General features: G+C 43.0%; 1 protein-coding gene across 4 annotated transcripts in view; it reads left to right on the top strand.

Moving 5' to 3' along the window:
- Nucleotides 1–25,617, top strand: part of Pld1 (phospholipase D1) — a 184,079-nt gene that overhangs the window by 56,400 nt on the left and 102,062 nt on the right. For all 4 annotated transcript variants that reach the window (XM_051185893.1, XM_051185895.1, XM_051185894.1 and 1 more), the window contains exons 2-3: nt 21,427–21,614; nt 22,464–22,591. In XM_051185893.1, coding sequence (XP_051041850.1) covers nt 21,455–21,614; nt 22,464–22,591 — 288 coding nt within the window. In that variant the 5' untranslated portion in view covers nt 21,427–21,454. The remainder of the gene's footprint in view (nt 1–21,426; nt 21,615–22,463; nt 22,592–25,617) is intronic.

The raw sequence follows: 25,617 nt of genomic DNA, 5'->3' as shown, positions 1-25,617 counted from the left end.
AATGTGGAAGGAGCTCCTTTTCTACTTAAGTAGAGAATGATTTTATATTTGGGAGTGAACATCACTGTTTAGAAGGGTAATGAAAAATAAACACTGAAAGTGATATTTCATATCCTATAAAATCCCATTTGAGCAGTCAAAATTTCCTTTCTGAAAACCATTTAGCTACAGGTCCTTAGGACCAAGACTACCCTTCCCAGAAGGCCATTGACTATAAGACCCTAATACCACTTGCCCGTACCCAGTGCCTAACCTCGAAGCACCTTATCTCATGTCCTTAGACCTGCTGTACTGAGAGTAAGAAAATGTTGTGGTCATAGAGGAGATCTTTAGAGTCTGGCAGGACTTATTAGCTGATTAATACGGAGAATTGCTAAGAATGAACCTCAAGATTCCACTCTATGCATCTGGGTAGATGATGCTTTTGAATTCAAGAAGCAAGCAAAAGACAGGAAATGTTCTATGGTTAGAGGATGAAGAAGTGTGTTTCAAGGCTTGGACTGGGCCTTAGTAGAAAGCTTGCCTTGCCTGAATGAGGCCTTGGCTGCAATCCCTATCACTACATAAACTGAGGTGGTGGCTCAAATCTCTTACTTGGCAGGAGGGAGCCAAGATCATCTCTGGCTACATTCAATCATGCCACAAAATAAAATATAAAACAATGAAATCTATCTTAGGCATAGTGAGTAGAGATTACTTATGGGGTTGGCCAATGGGGAAGTTCACAGGGAGATAGATGTTAGCACTGAATTTCAGAAAAAAAGGAGAGGATGATGCAATTGACTCCAGGAACAAATGTGCAAGGCTGATGGAGAATTTGCAGCTTGTTGGATACTCGGTGTTGCTGGGTATCAAGGGCATTCTTAGATAAAAGTGGTCTACATACTTTTACTACCAGATACAATTGTGATTCCCTCATTTGAGGCAGTGTGTGAGTGTGTGTATGTGTGTGTTACATATATCTGTCTGTCTGTCTGTATGTATGTATGACTATCAGCTGCCTATCTGATGTGTTTGTGATTTCATTCTTATGAGTAGTTGATTATGTACAGGACAGGGTGGTTTTCACACACCAGCTTTTGATGAGGAGAATGTAAATGGAATCTGGAGTAAATAGTTTGTAAGTAAAGGAGAAATCAGTGACCATGAACTTCAGAGGTCAGGATTTGAATCTCAGGCCAGCTGGTTATAGAGTGTCACCATAGGCACATTGAGCCATTTACAGCTTTGGAGAAAGAGAACTGAGAATACTATTATTTTCTCTGTAAGATTAGCAGGAAAACTCAGTTCTGTATAGACCTGAAAACTACATGTTTTCTCTATCCTGCTCATATCTTGACCTCTAAGTCTTATTTGCATCTATTCATTCCCTGTTTTCCCCACAAGTAGCGATTGGGGGACCAATAGAGCCAGGGACTTGGGACCTAGACATGACCTTTCACCTATAGGCGCTCAGTGTTCGTGGGGGGGGGGTGATAAAGCCAAGCAGAAGGTCAGTGATTCATGCTCTAAGGACTCAGTGGCAGTAGCAGAGGCACTAAGGAAAGGTGTACAACCTGCCAGCCAAGTCCCAGGAGGCTTCCTGGAGGAAGAAGCATCAGCTAGGTCCACTGAGTCTATCAGACAAAGAAGCCTGAGTGCTGGGGAGGAGGTTCAGTGTGTATGTGTTTAAACACCTGACACCTATACCCAAAATCCATGTTTAAAAGAGAGGGAAAAAAAGGTTTGGAGGCAGAGGCAGATGGATCTCTGAGTTTGAAGCCAGAGTGTGCTACAGAGCGAGTTTCAGGACAGCCAGGGCTACAGAGAAATCCTGTCTTGAATCCTCCCCCACCCAAGGGGGAGGAAAAATAAAAAAGCTAGGCATGGTGGTGCCATCCTGGTAACCCCTTGCCAGGAAAGCAGGCAGATTCCTGGGATTACTGGACACCAAGCCAAACCTATTTAGTAAACTCCAGGTCATAGGGAGACCCTATTTCAAAATAAATAAATAAATAAATAAATAAATAAATAAATAAATAAAAATTAAAAAGAATAGTTCCTGAGGAATGACTCCAAAGGTTGTTCCCTGGCTTACACACACACACACACACACACACACACACACACACACACACACACACGTACACAAAAAGGGGGTCTATAGATGGTCACTGGGCCAGGAGGAAGGGGGACAGTCTATCTGAGTGAAGCTTGTCTAGTCTGGTCCAGTTGAGCAAGGGAATGGATACTTTGAGAAGTCTGACCATGAGTCACAGTAAGAGAGAAGTGGTAGCAGAGGGGTCCTTCTGGGGGATGTGCTTAAGTTTTAAGGGATGAAGGAAGGTCGGGAGTTGATGATGAAGGGAACAGAGAAAGGAGGGTTGGAAACAGGTCTGGGTGGCTAAAGTACAGGGCAGCAGGAAGGGCTCCCCAAGAGGTTTGATAAGGAAGGTATTCATTGCCCAAGTAAGGTGAGAGGGAGTGGGAAATGCTGGTCCCAAAGTCCCCTCTCCATTGCAAACGGAAAGGTATTGGTTATTTACATCCCATCCACACAGTGTGGTGTTCAGCACTGAGTGTGTGCTCACCACACTGAGGTTGAAGGAATGACTGTTACACTGACAGGAGGCTTGGCCTGTTCTTGAAGTGTCTTGACCAGAAAGCAAGATAGTACAGTCAGCTGACTGACTGATGAATACCTTGGTTTTCTTGCTATCTCTGCCTGCCTGCCTGTCTGTCTGTCTCTTTCCTACCCCTTCTCTCTCTTATTTTTGGAAATAGGTCCTCACTTTGTAGTCTAGATTGACCTGGAAGTCACATTAGAGCTCAGGCTGGCCTTTGACTCACAGCCTCCCAAACACTGGGATTCTGGGCCTGGAGCACCACACCTTGCAGCATCGTTCCAGGGATGCAACTCGAATCTCCCTAACTTGGGCAGGGTGTCTGTGAAGAGAGTTGTTCTCAGGATAGCTCTGTTCCTTAGCCCAGTGCAGGACAGTGAAGCTTCTAGAGTGAAAACTGAACTGGTTCTTTCCAGTAAGCATCCAGTCTACACCCAGTGGGTGGAGTCTGGAAGCCCGAAGAGATTAATTGGTTTATCCTGCCTGTCTGGTTGGCTTGCTGACATATTTGGAGCAGTGATTCAAACTTCATGCTTAGGAAATAATCCACTCTTGAAACATGTCTGGGCAGATCATGTATGTAGAGGCCAAGTTCTATTCTCCTCTGTCTCAAGCTTTGCCTTCTCAGGGCATTGACAGGAGTTGGGCTAAACGGATGCTCAGGTCATCACATGTGCTGGCCTTAGTGGATACAAGTATTGCTTTCTTAGTCATTCTGAAGGTTCCCTGGGATCTTAACAGTACTTGCCACCAAATGCATGAACTAGTATGAATTTTATCACACTAATTTCTGATCCTTCATATAAATGCATACAAACACATGTCCTCTGAGTGAGGAATTTGCATAATTCTGTTGCTCTCAATAGATACTTAAGGCATCGGGTAGAAGTCATGTTATTGATTGGAGGTGGTGGTAGTTGTGGTAGTGGGCTCTCTCTCTCTCTCTCTCTCTCTCTCTCTCTCTCTCTCTCTCTGTGGTGTGGTCAACGGTCAATCTTGAGTGGTTCTTCAGGAGCTATCCACTTGGTTTTTGTGAGGGGGTCTCTATTCAGGACTGAGAGCTTACTGATTGGGTTGGCTATCCAGAAAATCCCCTGTGCTTGCTATCCAGAGCCTCCATCACTGGGATTGCAGCACATGCTACCATACCTTTTAAAGCATGGCTCTGGGGAATGGAACTCACATCTGTACACTTGTAAGGCAGACCCTGTAACTGAGCCACCTCCCAGTCCCAGGCTAGATTTCTTCTAGAGCTGCCTAGGAGCTAACAGCTTCTCAAGTTTGGATGCAAAGACTAAAGGAGGAGGAGTAGTGGGGTCAAAGAGGAAAATGGGCTACCGTCCTATGAGAGGTCCACCTTAAGGGCACCACGAGGGATTCTGGACAGATTTCACACTATTGTCATTCCAGGTTCCTAGGGTGCTCATGGCACAGTAAGAGTGAAGAAACCTTGAGTAGATAACCTCAATTAAGCAAGGAAAAGACCAGATTTGTTTATTGGAGACGAAGAACACCTGGGCTGGGTTGTTTTTCAGTCTGTTTGGCACTGAGTAAGCAGGTCTGTTGCTTTTAATTTTTCACTTCATTCCACTGGATTGTTAGTGCCCAATGACTGACGTGCTGTCCCTTTGGTGATAGTCATTGTTAACTGTTAACACACTCAGTGTCAGGAGCAGGAGGAAGTGTTTTACACGCATTATTCTACCATCCTACGAGGTAGGGTTACCCTAGGCAGGGGAAAAAACATCGGAGCTCAGAGAGTGTAAGCCATCCAGTATAATATACAGCATAAAAAAATAAAACAGTATAGTAGAAATAAAGTAAACACAGTAATATAAAAGCAATACAGTATACTGTAAGTGAAGTAAAAGGTCACAGGTCCACCGCCACAGTCAGCCTGATTGGGATAGTGCTAGCATAGTATGTGGAAGACCCAGGCTTCTATAACTACATAAACCTGCCATGGCTTACACCTGTAATCAAAGTAATCAGCAGGGAGAGGCAGGTGGATCAGAAGTCCAAGGCTGTCCTGCCACACATTTGGAGTGCAAGGCAAGTCTGCACATGGGTAGTGAATACGCCCAGTAGTGTAAGGGTGGGGATGATCCAGCTGCTCCCACCCCCAGAGTTCACAGAGGAAGCGGGACATGTGCTACACTGAGGAACAGGTACCCCCGAAGAGCTTCACTGTGGAGTATATATAGCCAAGGGGTGCGTTGTCATTTGCTTTCCGGGAATGAATTCTGGGAAAGCAGAAAGGCATTAGGAAGAGCTTAGAGGTAGCATCAGGCAACCAGGGGGGGGGGGAGGTGTTTAATGTGACAGAAAGTACAAGGGTAATGGGGAGACCAGGCCCTCAGGGACAGTGCGACAATGATGGCATGCCATTCACCTGTTAATCATTGCTCAGATCACTAAATAGCAGAGCTCTTCCTGGAGCCCACGCCACTCATGTCTCAACCCTAACCCAGCTATGATGTGAGTTTTCGGCCACCTTTAACTGGAGGTTTCACTGGATCTTTATCATTTCTCTATTGACCTCTAAAGTTACTTTTGCTATTGTAACAAAACTCCTTATGGGTGAGCCTTCTGTCTCTGCTATCTGAGTGCTGGATGACAGGTGTGTGCCACCATGCCTTGCTAAAACATAATTTTGCTGTATTTATTTCCTGGGTTGCAAGGTCTTTTTTAATGTTGTTTTGTTTGTTTTGTGTTGTTTTCTTTCTTTTGTTTATTGAGGCAGGGACTGTCTCTGTATTAGACAGTCTTGGCTGTCCTGGAACTCACTATGTAGAGCAGTCTGGCCTCGACCTCACAGAGATCAACCTGCTTCTGCCTCTTTCACACACCATTTTGGTTTCTTTGTTTTGTTTTAAGTCTGGGTCTCTTGTAGCCTGGGATGGACTCCATTGTTGTATGCAGTTGAAGATGATCCTGACCTTCTCTTCTGGGCACGTCTACCCCTTGAGTACTGGGATGATATGCTTGCCATTTGTGTGTAATGCTTGTGTGTCTGCTCTCATGGGTGTGTGTCTTAGTTATCCAATTTTTTTTAAATTGTGCTCAGTGTTTCAGAGCATGTTCTTTTACACCCTTATGGAGGAGATCTTTTATGATTGTGTCTAAGGGAAGACTTGTGGGACAGTAGGTTGTGCCATCTTTAAGTTCATTGGCTGCTACCACATTGCTTCAGTAAGTTTATTTAGCTTACATTCTGATGAGTAGTGAATGAGAGTTTCATTTCCCCTCTGGTATGAAGTGGCTGTGAACTTGCACAAAGCTTATCAGTGCAACAGGGTGAAAAGGCCCTTGTTTCGGTGAGAATACGGTGGCCAGCAAGGCTGAAGGACTATATTACTCCACAGTTACCGTGTTGAGATGCTGATATGTACCCAACCTACCCTCTATTATCTCTGGCTCTTTTGCTTTCATATTTATAGACATTATTTTTATGTTCTAGTCATCTTTTCTTTCAAGCTGGGATTCTTTTTAAGTTTATATAGTTTTGCTACTTATCTAATAAAAGTATTAAACTTCAGCCTGGTTGACTTTCTCAGCATTTCCACGGTGATTTTTCTACTTGTTTGTTTGCTTGCTTGCTTGGTTACACACAGACAGGGTGTGTCACTTAGCTCAGGCTAGGCTCACATTTGCATTCTTCTGCCTCTTTCACAGGGATGCTAGGATTAAAGGCCAGAATCCCCACTCTGGTTGTGTTTTTTTCCTTCTCTTAAGGTACTAGTAGCATTTTTTACATATATATTTTATTTCAAAGATTTAGAATTTTGTTTTGCACAGTTAGACTATAATACTAAAAACATATGTTGTCTACACAAAGGACTATAATCCAGAAGTGTTTTTTTTTTTGGGGGGGGGGAATCTCAGGGAAAGAACTAATTTTACTTAGTATCCCTTTTATGAATTGCCAGTTTCAGCATCACTTACTGAAGAATCTAACCTCTCTAATGTTTTCCATCATAAATTGTCATAAATGACATATTTACACACATGATTTTGGGGTCTTTATTTGGTTCCCACTTGTTTTAATATACCTTTGTATTCCTCTAGTGTAACATGAATAATAAAATCCCAGAGACTGATATGTGGGTTCAAGTGGAAAACCAGAGAAGCAAACCAGGCAGCCACTAGCTCTTACCCCTGTCTATCTCAGACAGAAATGGGTGATCCTGTCTCCACAAAGCCTCAGAGTACAATGCAGACTGCACTGCTTTCCACCAAGCCTCAGTCTGCAATCCTAGGAGTTCCTGTCTCCTCCCACCTTGTATTCCTTTCTCTACCCAGCCATATCACTCCTGTCTCCACCTCCCTAGTGCAGGGATTAAAGGCGTGTGATCCCAAGTGCTGAGATCACCTTTGTGTGAGCTGTTTCTCTTTTAGACTGGATCAGTTTTGTGTAGCTCAGTGTGGCCTTGAACTAACAGAGATCCATCTTTCTCTGTCTCCCAGTCCTGGGACTGAAGGTGTGTACCACCACTGCCTGGACTCTATGGTTTGTGGATAGCTTTGGATTTTGATCTCCAGTTGCTTTATTAAATCATAAATAATATATCACCACACTACAGGCTTATAGCAAATATATATACATATATATATATATATGTATATATACATATATATATATATATATATATGAAGACATGTCTTATCTACTTATTTTTGTAACTTCTGATATGAGTTTTAATATTGTCAAGGTTGGTGGGATAGTGCATGGAATTTGAAATAGTAAATTAACACTGAAAAGCAAACATTCAAGACCACAATTTTTGAACATCTGGATTTTCATTATCTTGTGCCTTCCACTTGTTTATTCTTTTTGTTGTTTGTAACGAGTTTGGTTTCCATCCGCCGCCTGGTATTGTCCTGCCGCTGTGCCGCCAGCCCCAAATAATACACAGAGACTCTGTATTTGATACAATACTGTTGGCCCGGTTACTTGTTTCTTATCGGCTAGCTCTGCCTTTAATTATGAACCCATTTCTTCTGATCTATGTATTTTCACATGGCCTTCTCTTACCGGGGAGGCGGCTGGCGTCCAGCTCTCTCCAGACTCTCCATCTTGACTCCTCCTTACTACTTCCTATTTCCTCCTTGTCTCCTAGTCCCTCCTATCTTCCTTTGCTATTGGCCAACAGTGCTTTATTATTAACCAGTATGAGAAACATATACAGAATGACATCTCCCATCATCTCCTCTTTTCTGTCTAAATAAAAAGAAGGGTTTTAACCTTAGCATAGTAAAATATATAACACAACAGTTATCAAATAAGAATCACAGTTAACAATATTTAGTCCATTAACATTTATCAAGATTTAAGAAACTATTTCATCATCTATTCCATCTTTGTGAGTCTAAAGTCCTATATGTAACTTATCTTTAATCCTGACTAAGGAAAACTATAACCATAACTATCTGTCTTCAACTCCCTCAAAGACCACAGAAGGATAGTATATAAGCTCTAGAAATGACAGAGACAACTCACTGCCTGGTCACCCAAGGTTCTTTTGTAATCTTCCATCTTCAGCCCATAGGCCATAGTGTGTCTAGCAGACTCTTTAGCAACACAGGAAACTTTAAACTGTCTTCTTGTATTGGCAGTTTATCAGTCACTTTTCTCTGTGTCCTGCAGACTGTCTGGCAGATTCTTCCATGAAGTAGGAACTCTGTAGCAGTGTCCATCTTGAATCAGCAGTCACTTTTCTGTAGGTCCTGCATGTCCAGTTTATACAGCATCAAGTCAAACAGTCCAGACAAGAGCAGTATCTTGTCCAAATGGCTAGTCTTGCCATACTAGAAGCAAACTCTATAACGAGTTTCTTCAATGTCCATCTTCCTTTCTGACGCAGGTGGTGTTGCCAGGAGCATTTATGTCTCACCCTAAGCCATTTTAAATGCCATATTCTGTAGGTCTTTGAAAGGTTTGAAGAATGCCTATCCATCTCAAATACATCTCTGTATATCTAGAAATCCTAACTAACTTAACTATAAGTTCTGACTATCATAGGTAACTATCTATAATCTGTACTACATTATACATTACATTTCTAACTGAGCTCAATAAACACAATACCTAAACAAGAGGAGAAATATACATATCATCAAATTGACTTTAAATTTGTATCAATAAATGAAAATCCATTCAAAAACAAAGTATTCATATCTATACCATAATCCCCTTTTTACCTTTAAAAAGAATTGGCTGTATTCATTAACCATTTATAACCAAGTCCATTTAAATGAAAACAAACATTTATAAACAATATTTGGGAATTTGGGCGTCGTTCTTTCTAAACTACTTTTTGTTGACAGGGGGCGCTGTCATGGGGGATCCTGAGAAGACGCAGAAATCTTGGCTGTAGTCTGTAAGGCTGTTTTGTTCAGCTGTTTTGAATGTAGGATCACCTGGTACTCTGTTTCAGGCGGTCTGGCTTGATCAAACCACATTAGTCTGGAAGGAATCCACAGCTTTTTATTTTTTGTGGAAACAAAACTAGAAATCCTTTTTTTAAGTAACTTGTCTTTAAATTCAGTTGTTCTTAGATAATCATACAAAATATTCCAGATAAATAGGTGTGGGAGCCCACAAGTGACTCAGTTTCCATCTGGAGTTTATTCTGACCTATAAGACATGAGAGTTCAAGCTTGCTTGTTTTGGTCTCCTTGAGAGCCATGAGAAAGTTCTGATTAAGCCCATGGAAAAGAGCATATCTAACAAGCTTCTGATGTCAGCAGAAAGGCACATAGAGATAGGCAATATAGCTGCTTGCTGCTAGCGGGACTCACATGATAGATAGTGAACCTGGCTGCTCCTCAATTCAAGGACAACACAGGGAGCTAATTAATTGACTATGCTGCTCTTTGTTCTGCTTTGCCTCTAGTCTGTATATAAGCAGGGTCTAAATCCAACTCAGGGCTGTCCAGTGTTCTGAAAGGCATGGGCTGGACAGTTGTCCCAAATCCATCCTGTGTTTCTGTCTCTTTTTCTTTTATCTGCCTTTCCTCATTCCTCACCCCCCTACTCAGGTAACCTAGCTGATATGTTGTAGCAGGCTCTGACAAATAGGTTCTGCAAATTTTCATTTATTATTGTTCTGTGTGTGTGTATGTGTGTGTGTGCATGCATGTATGATGTATATATGGGCATATGTGGTGTGCTAATGGGAAGATCAGATGATAATCTATAAAACTGGTCTTTCCACCTGTCTTTATGTGGGCTCCAGGGATCTAACTCAGGTGACCAATTTTTCAGGGCAACTGCCTTTACATGTTGAGCCCTCTCTCTGGCCCCTTAAACAAATGAGTTTTAATCCCCATCTCCTCCTCTTCATCCTGCCTATTCTATGTAGGGTGACTCATGACTGTCTTTGATGTTAGTGACATAGACCATCATGTAGGGTGTTTTTTGATACCCTCACACCCACTGTGGTTGGGTGGTTGTTAGACTGTGCATTTCTCAGGGCTGAGGATCTAATCCGGGGCCTCAGCCTCCACCTCCATCTCCAGCATCACATAGAATTGGCCTGGTAGCACATGCCTGTAATTCTAGTATTCAGAAAGTGGATGCAAGAGGATCAGAAGTTCAAAGTCATCCTAGGCGACATAGTGAGCTTGAAGAGCTCTTGGGTTGAGACCCTGCTTCAAAAATAAAACAAACAAAAACAACAATAGCAATGAAGAAAACACCTCTTTGAGCCCTTCCAGATTCAAGTCCAGTGTACCTATCTGTACCCAGTCCAGTTGGACACTGAAGTTTTTCTTCATTATTGTTTTTCTTATCCCTGACATCATTACCCTTGAATGAATATTTCTGCATAACAATTGCAGCTTACTCCACAATTCTGTGTCTCTAGTGGAAAGGGACACATGTGCTATTTTAATCTGTTCTGCTGCCAGAATTTGGTAGCAGTGATTTGTGGGTTTTGTTTGTTTGTTTTTGAGACAGTCTCTCCATGTGGCCATGGCTGTCCTGGAACTCTTTGTGCAGCCCAGGCTTGCTGCAAGCTCACACAGAGTCCCCCTCCCCCCCCCTTTGCTGCTTCTCAAGTGCCAGAACTGAAAGTGTTCACCATTGTGCCTGGCTCGGTGGTAGTGTTTTCTGCAGCATGCATCACCAGCTCATCCTCAAAACCCATTCCTTACTGTTGGTTCCCGTGTGTGGGCAGAGCCTCACAGTTCTTAGAAGAGCTGGTGGCATAGGACAAACCTCATTTTAACCTGAGCTCTGGTTCATACAGAGGATACTGTCCTACCTGCTTTCCATTATTGTGACAGACACCATGGCCAAAGCATCTTTGGAAGAAAGGAAAAAAAATATTTCTTTTTACACTTTATGGTCTATCATGAAGGGAAGCCAAGGCAGGAATGCAAGCTGCTTTTGGGTTTGCTTTCCTCGCTCAGCCAGCCCTGGATGGGATGCTCTGCAGTGGTACCTGCTCACTGTAAGGCAACACCCCATACACACCTCCACTAGCTCATCTGATAGGGCTAACTTCTTAATTTCAGTTCCCCCTTAGGTGTATCAACTCTGTGGCCTCTAAAAGCCTCAATAGATGTTTCTGTGTTTACCAGCACTTGTGATAAAGTGTGAGAGCTAATTAGCATGGAGAAAGCCAGGAAGAGATGGCACCTGTGCATGTGTCAACTTCCTTTGGGCTGTAGGTGAACCTGCTGGGTCACTGAAAGGGCTCTCTGTGTTGCCTATGCTTGTTACAATGTGGGCTGTTGGCTCATTCCTTTGGATGGAGTCAGATTTTAGATACCTGGGAAAAAATTTTGTTGATAAGCAGTTTACACAAGGGAATCAAGTTCTTCTAGCTAAATGGGGCAGTCTGTATAAGACACAAGCACTTTTCAGGAAAGGAAGCAACCATAGTGGAAATAATTAAAAACTACCAGGCCTGTAATCCCAGCACTTGAAGGACAGAAGCAGGAGGATCAGGAGTTCAGGGAAGCCTGGGCTACCTGAGACCCTGTCTCAAAAAAAAAAAAAAAAAAAAAAAACTTAGCAGCTAACCAATCCAACTGGAAAACAAAACACCCCTCCCCACCTTTATCCTATGTGCATACATAGATGTCTCTAATTGCTTTTTGTCAACAGCATGAGGTTTGTAAGGAGTAAGAAAATGAATTTTACAGTCTGGCTTGGTCCCCAGTGGAGAGGCCCCAGATTTGGCCAGAGGTCAGCTGCTGCTGGTACTAAAGGTGTTCAGCGCCGTTTTCTCTTGGTTAGACATGACTGGTGAGTGGGCTGCATAGGATCTCAGATCTGTGTAGTCTCCATGGTATCAATCAGACCCTGGTTGCCAGGTATGGGCAGTGTGACTGCAACTCACATGCAGGTGGCAGGTACAGCTTTGGCTACTTTGGCTATTGTCACACCATTCTTGCTGTGCTATTCATCATTTGGGCTTATCAAAAAGTAACCCCCAGTTCATGTATATAGTTTTAGTGGATTTTCTCAGTTACCGAAAGGAAATAATTTCTTTATGTCATCTCCATACAGGTGAATGTTATTTGTGTGTTGAGGGGTTGCATTTATTTTGTTCACTAAAAACATTGGTGGACTAAGTGTATCTTGTTGAGATGCTTATCTCACCTTGCTTAGTATAATAACTTTTTCCATAAGAGTAAAGTTTTCTCCATAATTCATGTGCCATTATCACCCTTTCTTAAAAAGAATTGTGTGACTGTTCAATTCTTGGCCATAAAAAGTTGAGTATTTATTTATGTGGTAATTTGAAAAACAATGGCCATCATAGGCTCATATGCTTGGATACTTAGTCCCCAGTTGGTCAACTGCTTGGGAAGAAATAAGTAGGGGGTGTGGCCTTTGCTGGAGGAGGTGTGTCACTGTGGGTAGGCTTTGAGGTTTGAAAGCCCATGCCCTATCCAGTTAGTCCCTTGTTTGTGTCTCAGGTTTGTGTTTCTAGATGTGAGCTTTCAGTTCCTGCTGCAGACTCATGCCTGCCTACCTGCTGCATGCTCTCCTCCTTGACAGTCATGGATTCTAGCCTGCTGGAACCATGAGTCCCGAATGAAGCACTTGCTTTTACTAGTTGCCTTGGTTGTGGTATTTTGTCACAGCAATAGAAAAGTAACTAAGACAATTTAGAATAGAAAGGTGTGGTGTTCTGTAGCTTGAGCATAGTTTTTCATTTTCAGCTGTCTGAAGAATGTGTTTGGTGCAGATAGCTCACGTTTCATTGGTTGGCCCAGAGTAGGAACTCAATGAATGTAGGTATCACTTTCCCATAGCAGTTGGATGTGCCTCTGAAACATAGAACAGAGACAAACTAGAATCATCTGGTTCCTGCAAGGGGGCAATAGTCAGCTCCAGGATGCATGAACTAAATTAAATGGAAAGCTCTTGCCAGGATAAGTACACAAGTAGGTCCAAGGATTTAGGGAAATTTGGGGGCAAATATGACTCCTGGGTTCAAAGGATCTGAGTACAGGTTTCTTATCAGCATCTCTTCCAATCTTGACACCTTTGGGAGAAAATCATACTGTTGTTAGACATTTTATATGAAGGGTTTACCATGAAGGCTGGAGAAGAGAAGTAATGGAAGATTGTTCTTCCAAGTCAGATTTGCTGTGGAGTTCTGAGAGGAGACGATTCTTAGAAATCACACTTAGCACCAGCCAGAGCAGCAGGCTGTCCACATAGGCTTGAGGCAGGACAGGAAAGCCATTCCACATCACACAGTCTGTTCTTCCTGGCATGGTTGCAAGTGTAGGACAGTAGATATGGGCCTGTGACTTTCAGATGAGCTAGAGCTCAGCTGCTAGCTGGTGTTCCTGTCTCCTGGGCCAGCTTGTCTGGTTATTGATATCATGAGAGTTGCACTGGTACTGGTTTGGAAGCTGTTGTCAGGACTACTTGAGGTGGTACAGGAGGAGCTCTTGGCAAAGGCCTGGTGGAGTAAATTCTCATAGCAATTCTCTGTCAGTTGCCAATGATACATTTTTGTTGTCTTCTTGATACCTTTCCCAACCAGAAGGTCACTGCATTTGAGGGCCTCTGCAGTTTAGGAGGAAGACATTTTTCTGTGGTCTGTATTAGATGCCTGTAGACAGCAGATTTGCTGTGGACTGCTCCCTCATTAATAACAAATAATTGCTGCGTATGTGTTATGTGAGATCTGAGTGGTCATGGCGTTACCCCATCCTTCCCCAGGAGTGTCCCCACCTCCTGGAGAGGACACACTCCACCCTCAGAATGTCACTTCAGTTCAATGGACACAGCTTCTCAATGTGCACATTAGAGAAGGACACTCACAGGCCCAGGAAATATATGCTGTATAGCAACAGCTGTGCATTGTGGGGCTTTAGGCTCACAAGTGTCACCCAAGTCACAAAGATTACTCAACCCATGTTAGTTACTTTTCTCACTTGGCAAAAGCAACTTAAAGAGTGAAGAGTTATTTGGGTTCACAGTTTGAGGGTACAGTCCATCATGACAACAACAGCATGGAGGCAGGTGTGTCAGGAGTCAGGATGCAGAGAGGAAAGAATGCTAGGGGCCGGCTTGCTTCCTTTTCTTTATTCAGTCCAGACTTCCAGCCCATGTGTTGGTGTCACTCGCACTGAGGGCTTGTCTTCCCAGCTCAGTTAATCCTATGGAGAAGCTCCGTCACAGATGGGCCTGGAGGCTTGTGTCCCAGGTGATTCTAGACCTTGTCAAGGTAACGGTTGATATTTCAGCACTTCTGTGAAGCAAGCAGGAGCCACTGTAATGGAAAACAAGTGGACAGTTCCATTTCAGGACCATGGAAGAATTGCATGAGGGGAAGGGAGGGCAAGGACCCAGACCAGGGAGGATGAGGAGGGCAGGGTCTTGATGGTTAATTCCATCCACTGTGGAGTTTCCAATGGAAAGCTTGCTGACTTCCCTACAGTTTGTGTGGTACAGTCCAGAAGTCAGAGGACTTGGCCAACAGGCGGAACTGGAAGGACAGCTGCTAGATGTCATGCTACTTTAGGCAGCTAAGTAGAGGTAGAAGGCTAGACACTGCCTAGCATGTCAGCACTGAAGACAGCTACAACCAAACGAGCTTACCTGTGCAAATCTTTTCACCGAGTCAGAGGGCACATTGTCAGCCAGGATCACCTTTGCCTGTAGATGTATATCTGTCACAGTTTCCTCAGCTGAGAGTGGTAATGTAGCTGTCAGAGGAACACAGACATTCTGGGACTGATGGTTGTCAGCCACTGACAATAAGGACAGAGCTGTCATGGTTGTCTGACCTTCTCTGTACCATTGACATTTAGTTTACATTTTTAAAATTACTTTTATTATTTTAAGTGTATGGGCCTTTTGTCTGAATATAGGTCTACATATCATATGAGGCCTATGGAGGCCAGAAGAAGGTATCAGATGCCCTGGGACTGGAATTTAGGTGGTTGTGAGCTGTTAAGGGGTTGCTGGGGGTTGAACCCAGGTCCTTTGGAAGAGCAACCATTGAGTCATCTCTCCAGCCCCTGACATTTAATTTTTTGGTGAAGGGGTTTAATAGATTTCCCACTGATCTTTGTGGATGCTATATTCTTGTTAACAAATTTCTAGGACCCAAGAAAATATTAAAAGGTTTTTCTTTAAAACATGTTTTATTTTTTCAAAATAGGTAGTTTAGAAGATGAAATATGTCAATACTTTATTCAAAATCAGCTAACCTCAAAATATTTACTCAAGGCTTACTGTATCACTGGAGATTTATCAGTTTTTGAATTTTCAGTTATGAATTTTATGCTTTAGGCAACATCCATATAAATAGCTTCTGTGTAATAATAGGGAGTTCTGTGATATGGATGGCCCTGCCATCATGCACTATGGTAGACCATAAATCCTATTAATCAATGGTTTAATTCTAATTCATGTTCATAGTTATGATTTTGTTTTGGGCTTTGGAATCCATCTGCTTATTCTTTTGCTAAGAACAAAGAACAAAGAAAAAACATGGAAGGACCCTGTAGATTACATGGGGGAAACATGGAAGGACCCTGTAGATTACATGGGGGAAACATGGAAGGACCCTGTGATTGGAAGGACCCTGTAGATTACATGGGGAAAACATGGAAGGACCCTAAAGATTATACAGGGAAAACATGGAAGGACCCTGTAGATTACATAGGGAAAACATGGAAGGACCCTGTAGATTACATAGGGAAAACATGGAAGGACCCTGTAGATTACATAGGGAAAACATGGAAGGACCCTGTAGATTACATAGGGAAAACATGGAAGGACCCTGTAGACTACATAGGGAAAACATGGAAGGACCCTGTAGATTACATGGGGGAAACATGGAAGGACCCTGTAGACTACATAGGGAAAACATGGAAGGACCCTGTAGATTACATGGGGGAAACATGGAAGGACCCTGTAGACTACATAGGGAAAACATGGAAGGACCCTGTAGATTACATGGGGGAAACTTGGAAGGACTCTAAAGATTATACAGGAAAAAAGGAAGCAAGGGAGCTGTAACCAAGACACAGTTGACTTCACAGACTAAAATGCTAGAGGTTTCATTGTTATTGTTCCTTTTAAAAATAGATTTGTATTAGTTTCTACTAATTTTTTCATATAATGTATTTCTATGCTTTAATCCTATTCCGGGTGAGTGTCTCTTAGTGACCTTCCCTTCCCAACCTCTAGTGGCAGATGGTCTGCTAACTGAACTTTGGAGTTAGAGAGTTGGTTCCCTCACTTCCTGGACATGCAACCCTGTCCCCTCTTTCCTAAGCCACTCTTCAGAGTATTGCTGCCAGTGAACCCAGCTCCCAAGATGGCCATAGATTGTACAGTGCCTGGCACGTGGGACATACTCAAATGGTAACTAACGTTAATGTTTACTTTAGCATCAATAACTGCAGCTGGCAGTGTTATTGTTATTTAGCTAAGAATATGTTTATGTGTTTATTGTGTGAAAAGGAAAACACCTATTCTCTTTCCCAGTCCTGTTGGAAATTAAAGAAAAGCCGGGTGGTGGTGGCACACATCTTTAATCTCAGCACCCTGGTGATAGAGGCAGGTGGATATCTGTGAGTCTGAGGCCAGCCTGGTCTATAGAGTGAGTTCCAGGACACCTAGGGATACACACAGAGAACCCTGTCTCTAAACAACAACAACAATAATGCATTTTTTTTTAAAAAAAGAGAAAACCTACTTCTCTGCTTCCTTCACTGAATGGTGAAATTATCAAATGGTTGCTACAAAAGAATTTTGACTCTAGTATTCAAAACCAGATAAAAGAAAGAAAGAAAAACAACTGTATTTACTTCCCAGATAACACTGGCAAACAGAATTACAGCAGCTGCTCTTCTCTTGCTGCGCCATCATCTCTTCTTTGTACAGAGTGAGATAAAGACTCACAGTTTAGACTAGAAGAGATAAGAGAGTGGGCTGCTGGGTAACTCAGGCTGAAGCTATGGCAGCTGCTCTCCCCCCCAAGGTAGTCGGCTCTAATTGAAATGCCGCATGACTGCCAGGTGAAGACCAGCAGAGGAACAAACATGACCTCACCATTTGATTCTGAACACTAACACCTGCAATAGAATTGTGGCGCAAAAACTCATGAAGTGGTATGGAGTCCAGTAAAGCAACAATGCTCTAATCATGCCTTCTCTTTACTGCTGTTAGTGGGTAAATCTTCACAATCTGATGTGTAAATATACATACCTGTTGGGTCCCCTAAAATTTCTTATGATCCTATGTCAGGAATCATGGAAATTCTGAGAGCTGTCCTGACGTGTTTCCATCACTGTAGGGACAGTGGGTTCAGGTGATCCCCACAAGGTGTGGTATTTAAACTAGAGAACATCTCTCTTACTGTCATAGGGCACAGGCTTTATAGAAAAGATTAAATTTCTGGTCGTTGAAGCCATAAAATAAAACCAATGCATGTGAAGCTCAATAACCAAGTGTATACTATGTTAGTACCAGTCAAACCCACTTTGTAAAGAGATCACTTAATGGTCAGTTAGGAGCAAGTGATGGTTTGAATACAAATGGCCCCCAGAGGCTCTTACATTTGACTTCTTACTCATAATGGAGTGGCACTACTTGGGAAGGACTGGGGGGTGTGGTCTTATTGGGAGAACTGTGTCATTGGGGGTGGGCTCTGAGTTTTCAAAGCCCATGCTAGGCCCAGTGTCTTTTTTCTCCTGCTGCCTGTGGATCTGGATGTAGAAATTTCAACTCCTTCTCCAGGACCATGTCTGCCTGTGTGCAGCCATGCTCCCTGTCATGATGATAATGGACTAAACTTTTGAAACTGTAATCTAAGAGTTGCCATGGTCATGGTGTTCTGACAAGACAGAGCATGTTTACATTCCCATCAGCCACGTAGAGTACCTCACAACCCCTGTTATTCAAGCTTCTGGGCCTCTGCCGCCTTCTGAACTCCTCCAACACTCCCATGCATATATTCACATACAGACATACACATATTCACAGAATTAAAAAAAGAAATCTTTAAAAATGTAAGAGGCAACCCTGACAAAAGTTGAATGCCCTTGGACAAATACCTAAATTTCATAAAGCAATCATAATTCTGAAGTGTTAAAGAACACAATTGTGCTAAAATTGCTTTTATCATACCATAGATGTTTTAAATTAAATAATGTGGTGTTTTTTCTTTTACTCTTTCTGTTTCTGTTCTCCTTTTTCTTTCAGTTAATGTTTTCCCATGTGTTAGCGTGCTTCTTTTCTCTTGGCCTGAAAGAAGGTATTCGTTTTAGCTTGAGCCAATACGTTTTCCTTGCTTACCCCAACATATAGAGTAGACTCTGTATATTAAATATATGTATGTGTTTGTTTAATTATAGACTAGTGCTTTACCCAAAAGGAATGTCATTTAGAATACCTTTCCTTTACTATGATGAGGAAGTTGGGAGAGTTAGCCATAAGTGTATTTAATCAATAAAATCCTCTAAGATCCTTAAAAGTTAACAAATGATAATAATATGATGTAATTTCTGACTCAGTTTTCCTTATCTCTTACTTCTCATTACCTTGTCTTTTAAATAATGCAAATCTTGGCTCATGGTTGGCATCTAACAAGTGACTCTTTGTTGAATTAGTAGAAAAGGAAACAAATATTTTACTTGTGGCTCAAGGCAACACCTCCCCAAAGGGAGCTGAACAAACATTACTTAGATAATTTTGGCTGGAAGGCATTCTGCCACCTACTCTCTTATTTAAATGCAAAGCTACTTGGAGTAATTCCTGGAGATAGAAAGATGGATAGGTATTTAAAATATCGTGGTGATTAAACAACTTTATGGAACCTTGTATATATAGTTAAGGCTTTATTGTTAAAGTGACTCTGGGAGTGAAATTTGTAAATGAGAAAGCTAAGACCCTAAGGCTGAAATGGCTTTGACCTGTGAATACAAAATTGTAGGAAAATTTCATTTCCTGTTCATGCCATTACAGTTAGCATTTCCAAAGACTTTCCCCAGGATATGTGTGAATATCAGCACTTTCAAGGCAATTTATATATCTCCTAAAATTAAAAAGAAATGAGAGAGAGAGAGGATTGAAAGGAAGAGATACAGGCAATGATAGCCCAATAATTTGGCAAAAGGAGGGTATAAATTTAAACTTCCATACAGAGGGAGAGAATGAAGTATAGTTACTCAATTCGATGTATAATCACGTGTGCAGGGTAACCCAGAACTTCCCTCCTCTACCTGGCTTTGCATTTCCAAACAAGATCTCTCCCAGACACAGAGGCAATAGAGGCTGTGTGTTAGGTTTTTGGAGATGTGTTATCTTAAGAGCTACCTATGTTGGCCCTACATGGCACACCCACACTCTCCATAGAACCATAATCAGGCCAGATGGCTCTTCTCAGAGCATTCTATTCTCAGGAAGTTCAAGACCTTGGAGGAGGCCTGGGATGAACTTGGGGTTATGTAGCTGTTTCCCCAACCCATACAACAAGTGTTCTTTGGTGGAATATTCCTTTATACTGTATGAAATTATGTCACTGTGACTGGTTTAATTAAAAGCTAAGTGGCTGATTGCTGGCAGGATTTTCAGGGCAGAGAGAATGCTGGGAGGAAGAAGAAGGGTGGAGAAGCCAGTCAGACAGAGAATGAGTGGGATATACAAAATGTGGTAGAGGTAAAAGTCACACGGTAGGACATAGATTAATAAAAATATGGGTTAATTAAAGTCATGAGAGCTAGTTAGAAACAAGCCTAAGTCCAACCACAGTGTTCCTTAACTCATCACATTTTGTAAAATTTTTATTTGATCTATCAGTGTGTGTAAATATGTTTACATGAGTGTGTGTGTGTGTGTGTGTGTGTGTGTGTGTGTGTGTGTGTGCATGAGTGAGCCACTGTACACATGTGGAAGTCAGAGGATGACTGACTCTCCACTGTGAGATCCGGAGGCTGAACTCAAGATTTGTACACGGCAAGTGATTTTGTTCACTGAACTGCCTCCTGTTTTTATATTTTCATCATTGTGGTTGCTTCTTATACACGGTGAATGCTAAGTTAATGTTTGTGAGCTACAGTAGACAATGAGCATGTGCAGAACAGTTAGGCAGGTGAGATTCCTCTCAATTTAGGCCTGGCGGTGTCAGCGATGGTTTCTATATTGAGCAGCACGAACTTTTCATCCAACTCTGTCAGTAGTGCTCAGGGCTTAAACCTCCACATTTTAGATGAAAATAAAATCTATATTAAGTCTTCTCCCTGGGTGCCGATGTGCAACGACTCATGTTATGAAGTGTCAGGATGAAATAGAACCCACCAGCTTTCATAACAAGGGTAGAGAAATGTAATCCTAACACCTCTGGCATCTTTATGAACAGGTATATTAATCCATTTCCTTTTAAAACACATACACCACAGCTCATGCAAGGTCATGGCCTCATATCTCCTAGTGGTAATACACATCACTGGGGAAGCCAGCCCCTGAGAAAATGTGTAAAGGCTACACTGTCATAAAAATTTTCTTTTCATTATTGCTTGTGTGTGACATTGCCTGCTGTCAAATGATATTGCTAGTGAGTGTCAGAGAACTTCAGGTGTCATCAATACTAGTCTTTTCAGTGTGGTTTCTAGGGTCCAACTCAAGTCATCAGGCTTGGGTGGCAAGGTCCTTTGCCCATTCAACCATCTCATCAGGTGATAAAAGTCCCTTGATTTTCTTTAGGAAAGGATGACTTATTTTACTTGTATTCTACATGCACCTCCCTCCCTTCCTCCCTTCTTCTTTCCCTCTCTCCCTCTCCCTCCCTTCCTCCCTCCCTCCTCCCTCCCTTCCTTCCTTTCTTCCTTCATTTTGAGGCACAGTCTTACTATGCAGCCTTGGCTTTTCTGGAACTCACTCTGTAGCCCAGGCTGGAGTTCAACTAACTCGTATGTGCCTGCCTATGTCTCTAGAGCACTGGGATTAAGGGTGTGGGCCATCATGACAGGCTGTTTTGTATTGTTTATTTGCAAATACTTGTTAAACAAGGAGGCATATCTTTATCTCTGAAAAAGCATTCCAGTTACCCTCTACTCGGTCTCCTCACTTAAGTGCATAAAAGGCCATGAGATGCTGGCAGTCTGTTCCATGTGGGGTTGCCTTTCTTTCTTCTCTGTAATCGCTTTGCTCCATGTTAGCTAACGAGGTAGGAAGTGTTTGAGTGTGTGCAGTGGGATCAATAGAAAGGCTGTTTGGGACATGCAGGCCCCACCTAGAGTTGGTGTCTTTGTCCATGCTGTAGCTAAGCCTGGTGTCAAACTGTGTGAAGGGGATTTCCAGTGGGTCTGAGTGCAGACTGTTCTTCCTCCTCAGCCCCTCTGCTGACCTCTGAGCAGTCAGCATGTCACTGAAGAGCGAGCCCAGGGTGGACTCTTCGGCACTGCAGAAAATCGCCGTAGACATGAGCAATCTGATAGATAACCTGGACACGCGGGAACTCCACTTTGAGGGAGAGGAGGTGGAGTATGATGCATCTCCTGGAGACCCCAAGTCTCAGGAAGGTAAGGACAGACAAAGGAGGGACTGGTAGGACTTCCTCAGGGTTGGTTGCAGGGCACAGAGGTAAATAACATAGAGCGACAGACTTTCTTAGAAAGAGGGCTTCCAGAAACTTACTAGTTTAACTATGATTTTTTTTTTTTTTTTTTTTGATATTCTGTTTGATCATGGCTCTGTCTCTTTAAGACATTGATCTTTCTGAATGACAAGATCCCACAGTCTACATGATCAGATCACATGTTTCCCAGCAGCTCTGGGACAGAGTCAGGCCATGCTGTCTTATGGCTTCACAGCCCCTAGTTTTTGGTTCTGCCCAGTACCTCACTTATTTCCTTGTTGTGCAGGCTATCCCAGACTGAGTCACAAGGTGTGTAACTTCCACTGACCCCTGGGAAGTTGTTTCTGTTCCTTTGTCTCTGGGATTACTCTGCATGCCCTTTTCTGGACTTCCCTGTCACTCTGTGCCCCTCAATTGCCTCCTACTCTTGCTTTAAGCTGTACCTCTCCTGTCCAGACTTTAAGAGGAAGCCTCTCTTCCTCTTTAAGACCCCATCATGCTGTCTCTGCTAAAATATAGTGTTCCTTAGTGCTCTCCCATCTCACAGCCCAGCCTTGGCTCCCTTGGTCCTGAGGCCCTGTCTCCTAATAAAGCAGGGGTGTGTGGGGGTCACTTTTATGTCAGCTCCCTTCCCAAAACAGTCATGTGGGTCTCCTGGGTGAAACTTGGGTCATCAGGCTTCCTGGCAGCAGCCTAACCCACTGAGCATTTCAACAGCCCCATCTTAGACTGTGAAAAGGTGCAGCTGCTTCTGTCTGTGACTGGAATAACCTGTTCCCTCTGTCCTTTGCAGAGTACATCCCGTTCTCTTCCATTTACAACACTCAAGGATTTAAGGAGCCCAATATCCAGACCTACCTCTCCGGCTGTCCTGTGAAAGCACAAGTGCTCGAAGTAGAGCGCTTCACGTCTACAACCAGGGTCAGTGCACTTTGGGTTCATCCGGGTTTGGGTTTTGTCAACTATGTGTCAATCAACATCCCTGACTCCAGATTCCTTTCTCCCAGCTGTGATGCTGTTGGCTGAGCTTTAGTTACCACTTCGCTTCATGTAGTTGCTTCTTTTTTTTTTTTTTTAAATATATATATATATACTCTTTGCTCTTTGGAGGGCCCACCACCCAGCTCCCAAATAATAATTCAGCGACTTATTCTTACTTATGAATGCCTGACCTTAACTTGGCTTGTTTCGTGCCAGCTTTTCTTAATTTGAATTATCCTGTCCATCTTTTGCTTCTGGGATTTTTTTCTCTATTCTACACATCCTTCTTTACTCCTTACTCCGTGGCTTGCTGATGTCCTCCTCTCCTTCTTGTTCCTTGTCCCTCTATTTTCTCCTTCTATTTATTCTCTCTGCCTGCCAGCCCCACCTATCCCTCTCTCCTGCTATTGGCCGTTCAGCTCTTTATTAGGCTAATCAGGTGTCTTAGGCAGGCAAAGTAAGGCAACTTCACAGAATTAAGTAAAAGAATGCATCACTAAACAAATGTCCCACAGCATAAACAAATGTAACACATCTTAGACTAATATCCACAACAACTTCTAAGTTCTCTTTACATCTCAGGATTTCGCTTCCCTCGCATACATTCTTTATTCTTATCTACTTCTTTTCCCTTATGAAGTGATCCTTGTTGTTGGAGATGGGGTCTCACAGAGCCAAGCCTGGCTGTCATCTCTTTCTCCTCCTTCCTCTACCTCCCCAGGGTTGAGATTATAGGTATGAATAGCTATGCTGCTACAGTGTTTCTTTGTTTTTAATTTTGGGTAGCATTCAAGAGCAGGTGAGGTGGTTTAATAGGTAAAGGCTCTTGCTGCCAAGCCGGAGAAGCTACATTGATCTCTGAAACCAGGTGAGGGAGCAGGAACTGCCTACTGGAAGTTGTCCTTTGACCTCCACTTGAGGTCTGTGACATATGGACTTGCCCACAGGCACACAGATATGCACATGCCTGAAAAGAAACAAATAAGAACAATGCCATTCTAGAAAATGTGTTTAGTTAATAAATGGCAAGAGGCCGCTTTCTCTCCAGTATTCCTTTTTTACTTGGGCTTTTGGGTTATATTTGTTAGATCTCAGACCTAAAACAAAGGCTAACTGAGGTACCTATTAAACATATTGAAGTGGGCCTGGCCACCAGGTTCCCCCAGCATCCCTCAGTCCCTACCTGGTACAGGGTATGACTGGAATACCTTGTGCCCTAGCTGTAAGTTCTCCAGCCCAGGCCTGGGCTTCCTTTCCCCCAGAAGCCCTTCTCTATATAGTCCAGCCATTTTTGTCTGCGGCTCACTGTCCTGGCTCTCCCCTCCCCCTCTCCTCCCGTGGCTTGGAGCAGGGTCATGTTCACTCTGGACTCTCCCAGATGCACTCCATCTAGCCTCTCCCTTCCATCTACAATAACCCTTCTCCTCCACCATACCTATGAGCGGTCCTGTCCTTCCTCCTTGTTTCTTTATTCCATTCTAAAATGAAGGCCAAGTATAAGTCAAGAGGAATTTTGCTTTTCCAAAGCCTTCTATAGCAAGAAACCATGAATGCTACTTATCTCTTAAAGAAAAAGAAATGTCTGGACATTGGATTGTAGATGCTATATCCAGAGGCACTGCTGAGAGAATTCTGTTGGCAAATTCTGTCTCTCATTTATTCTGGGGACTCTATCCTTCAGCCCCCTGGATCGTTTCCTCAGTCCCCTACATGTCACCTTCAGTCCCTGGAGCGCCTGATACTACGCCCTTTCTGTTTTCTCTGACACGACAAGGCTTTGGAGTAGACCGTCTCTGTGGAGCAAAGCTGCACCCTCACAAACAGACTGGATCAGGAAAGGGTCTGGGTAGCCGCTTGCTTGTTGCTGCTTGGATTTAATAGTAGTAGGGGACCTTTGTCCCTCAGGTTAAATAGTAGTCAAGTAGGCCACCACTGGCTTCGGCCTTCAGACACACACAGAATCATAACCTTTAGTCAAGGGCCAGTCAACACTGCCCCGCCCACCCTCCTCACTCCTCTATGCCCCCTGGCCCTATCCCCTCATTCACTCACCCCCTGCCCCCCTCACCTCCCACTCTCCCACCTCCCAGTGCTCCCAGTCTGTTGGGGGCAACTGGGCGATTGTGCCTTCCTGCTGTTTTGGAGGTGTGATCTGTCTGATTTTGTTCTGCAGACTCCAATTGACACCACCCTGGTGGCTTTTTTTTCTTCCTTCCCCCTCTATCTTTCCTGTTCTTCTCTTTCAGAGATAGTCTGGTGTAGCTCCACCAGTCCTTAACTTTCAAATACATTGTTGCTATGTACCTGATGCCAACCTTGAACTCTTGTATCTACTGAGTGCTAGGATTATAGACATTGGTTTTATTCACTGCTTCTGAATCTAGGTGGTGCTACTGAGCCCTGCTTTAGGCTTTTTCTTTGTGTTAGGTTCCCATCTCTTGATGAGCCATGTCTCTAATGCCCTTTACCTCTTATTTTCCTGCTATCTTTTAATGGCAAGGCATACTGTATAGAGCTTACGTACAAACTCTAGAGCCTGACTACTGGGGTGAGTTTGTGTCTTTGATTTGAAATCTTGAACAGATTACTGAACCTCTCAGTTCCTGTGCCCTCATCTGAACACTGGATCTAACGGTGCTTACCTTCTATATTTTCTATTGCTAATCCCATTGGTTAAGAAGGCCACTACCACAGTTTCAGGTCAAATTTGAAGTAAGCTTGAATTAAATATATTGTCAGGTTGGTGGACTTTCTGGACCTGTCCATCTCTGGTTTCTCAGAAAATGGCCCTGAGCACATTTTACAGAGGTTTAAAAAGGCAAACCCTTAATTCACTGCATTTCCAACAAGGTCCAATCAGGGGCAAGAATACATACTGATGTACTTCCTGCCTGCATACCTCCTACCTACATCAAATCAGAAGCAAGCATACATCTCATGTATTTCCTGCCCGCATACTTCTTGTC

The sequence above is a fragment of the Phodopus roborovskii genome, unplaced genomic scaffold (genome assembly GCF_943737965.1).
Source record: "Phodopus roborovskii unplaced genomic scaffold, PHOROB, whole genome shotgun sequence".
Lineage (NCBI taxonomy): Eukaryota > Metazoa > Chordata > Mammalia > Rodentia > Cricetidae > Phodopus > Phodopus roborovskii.
The sequence above is the reverse complement of the archived record's forward strand: the minus strand, read 5'-3'. Positions and strand labels throughout refer to the sequence as shown.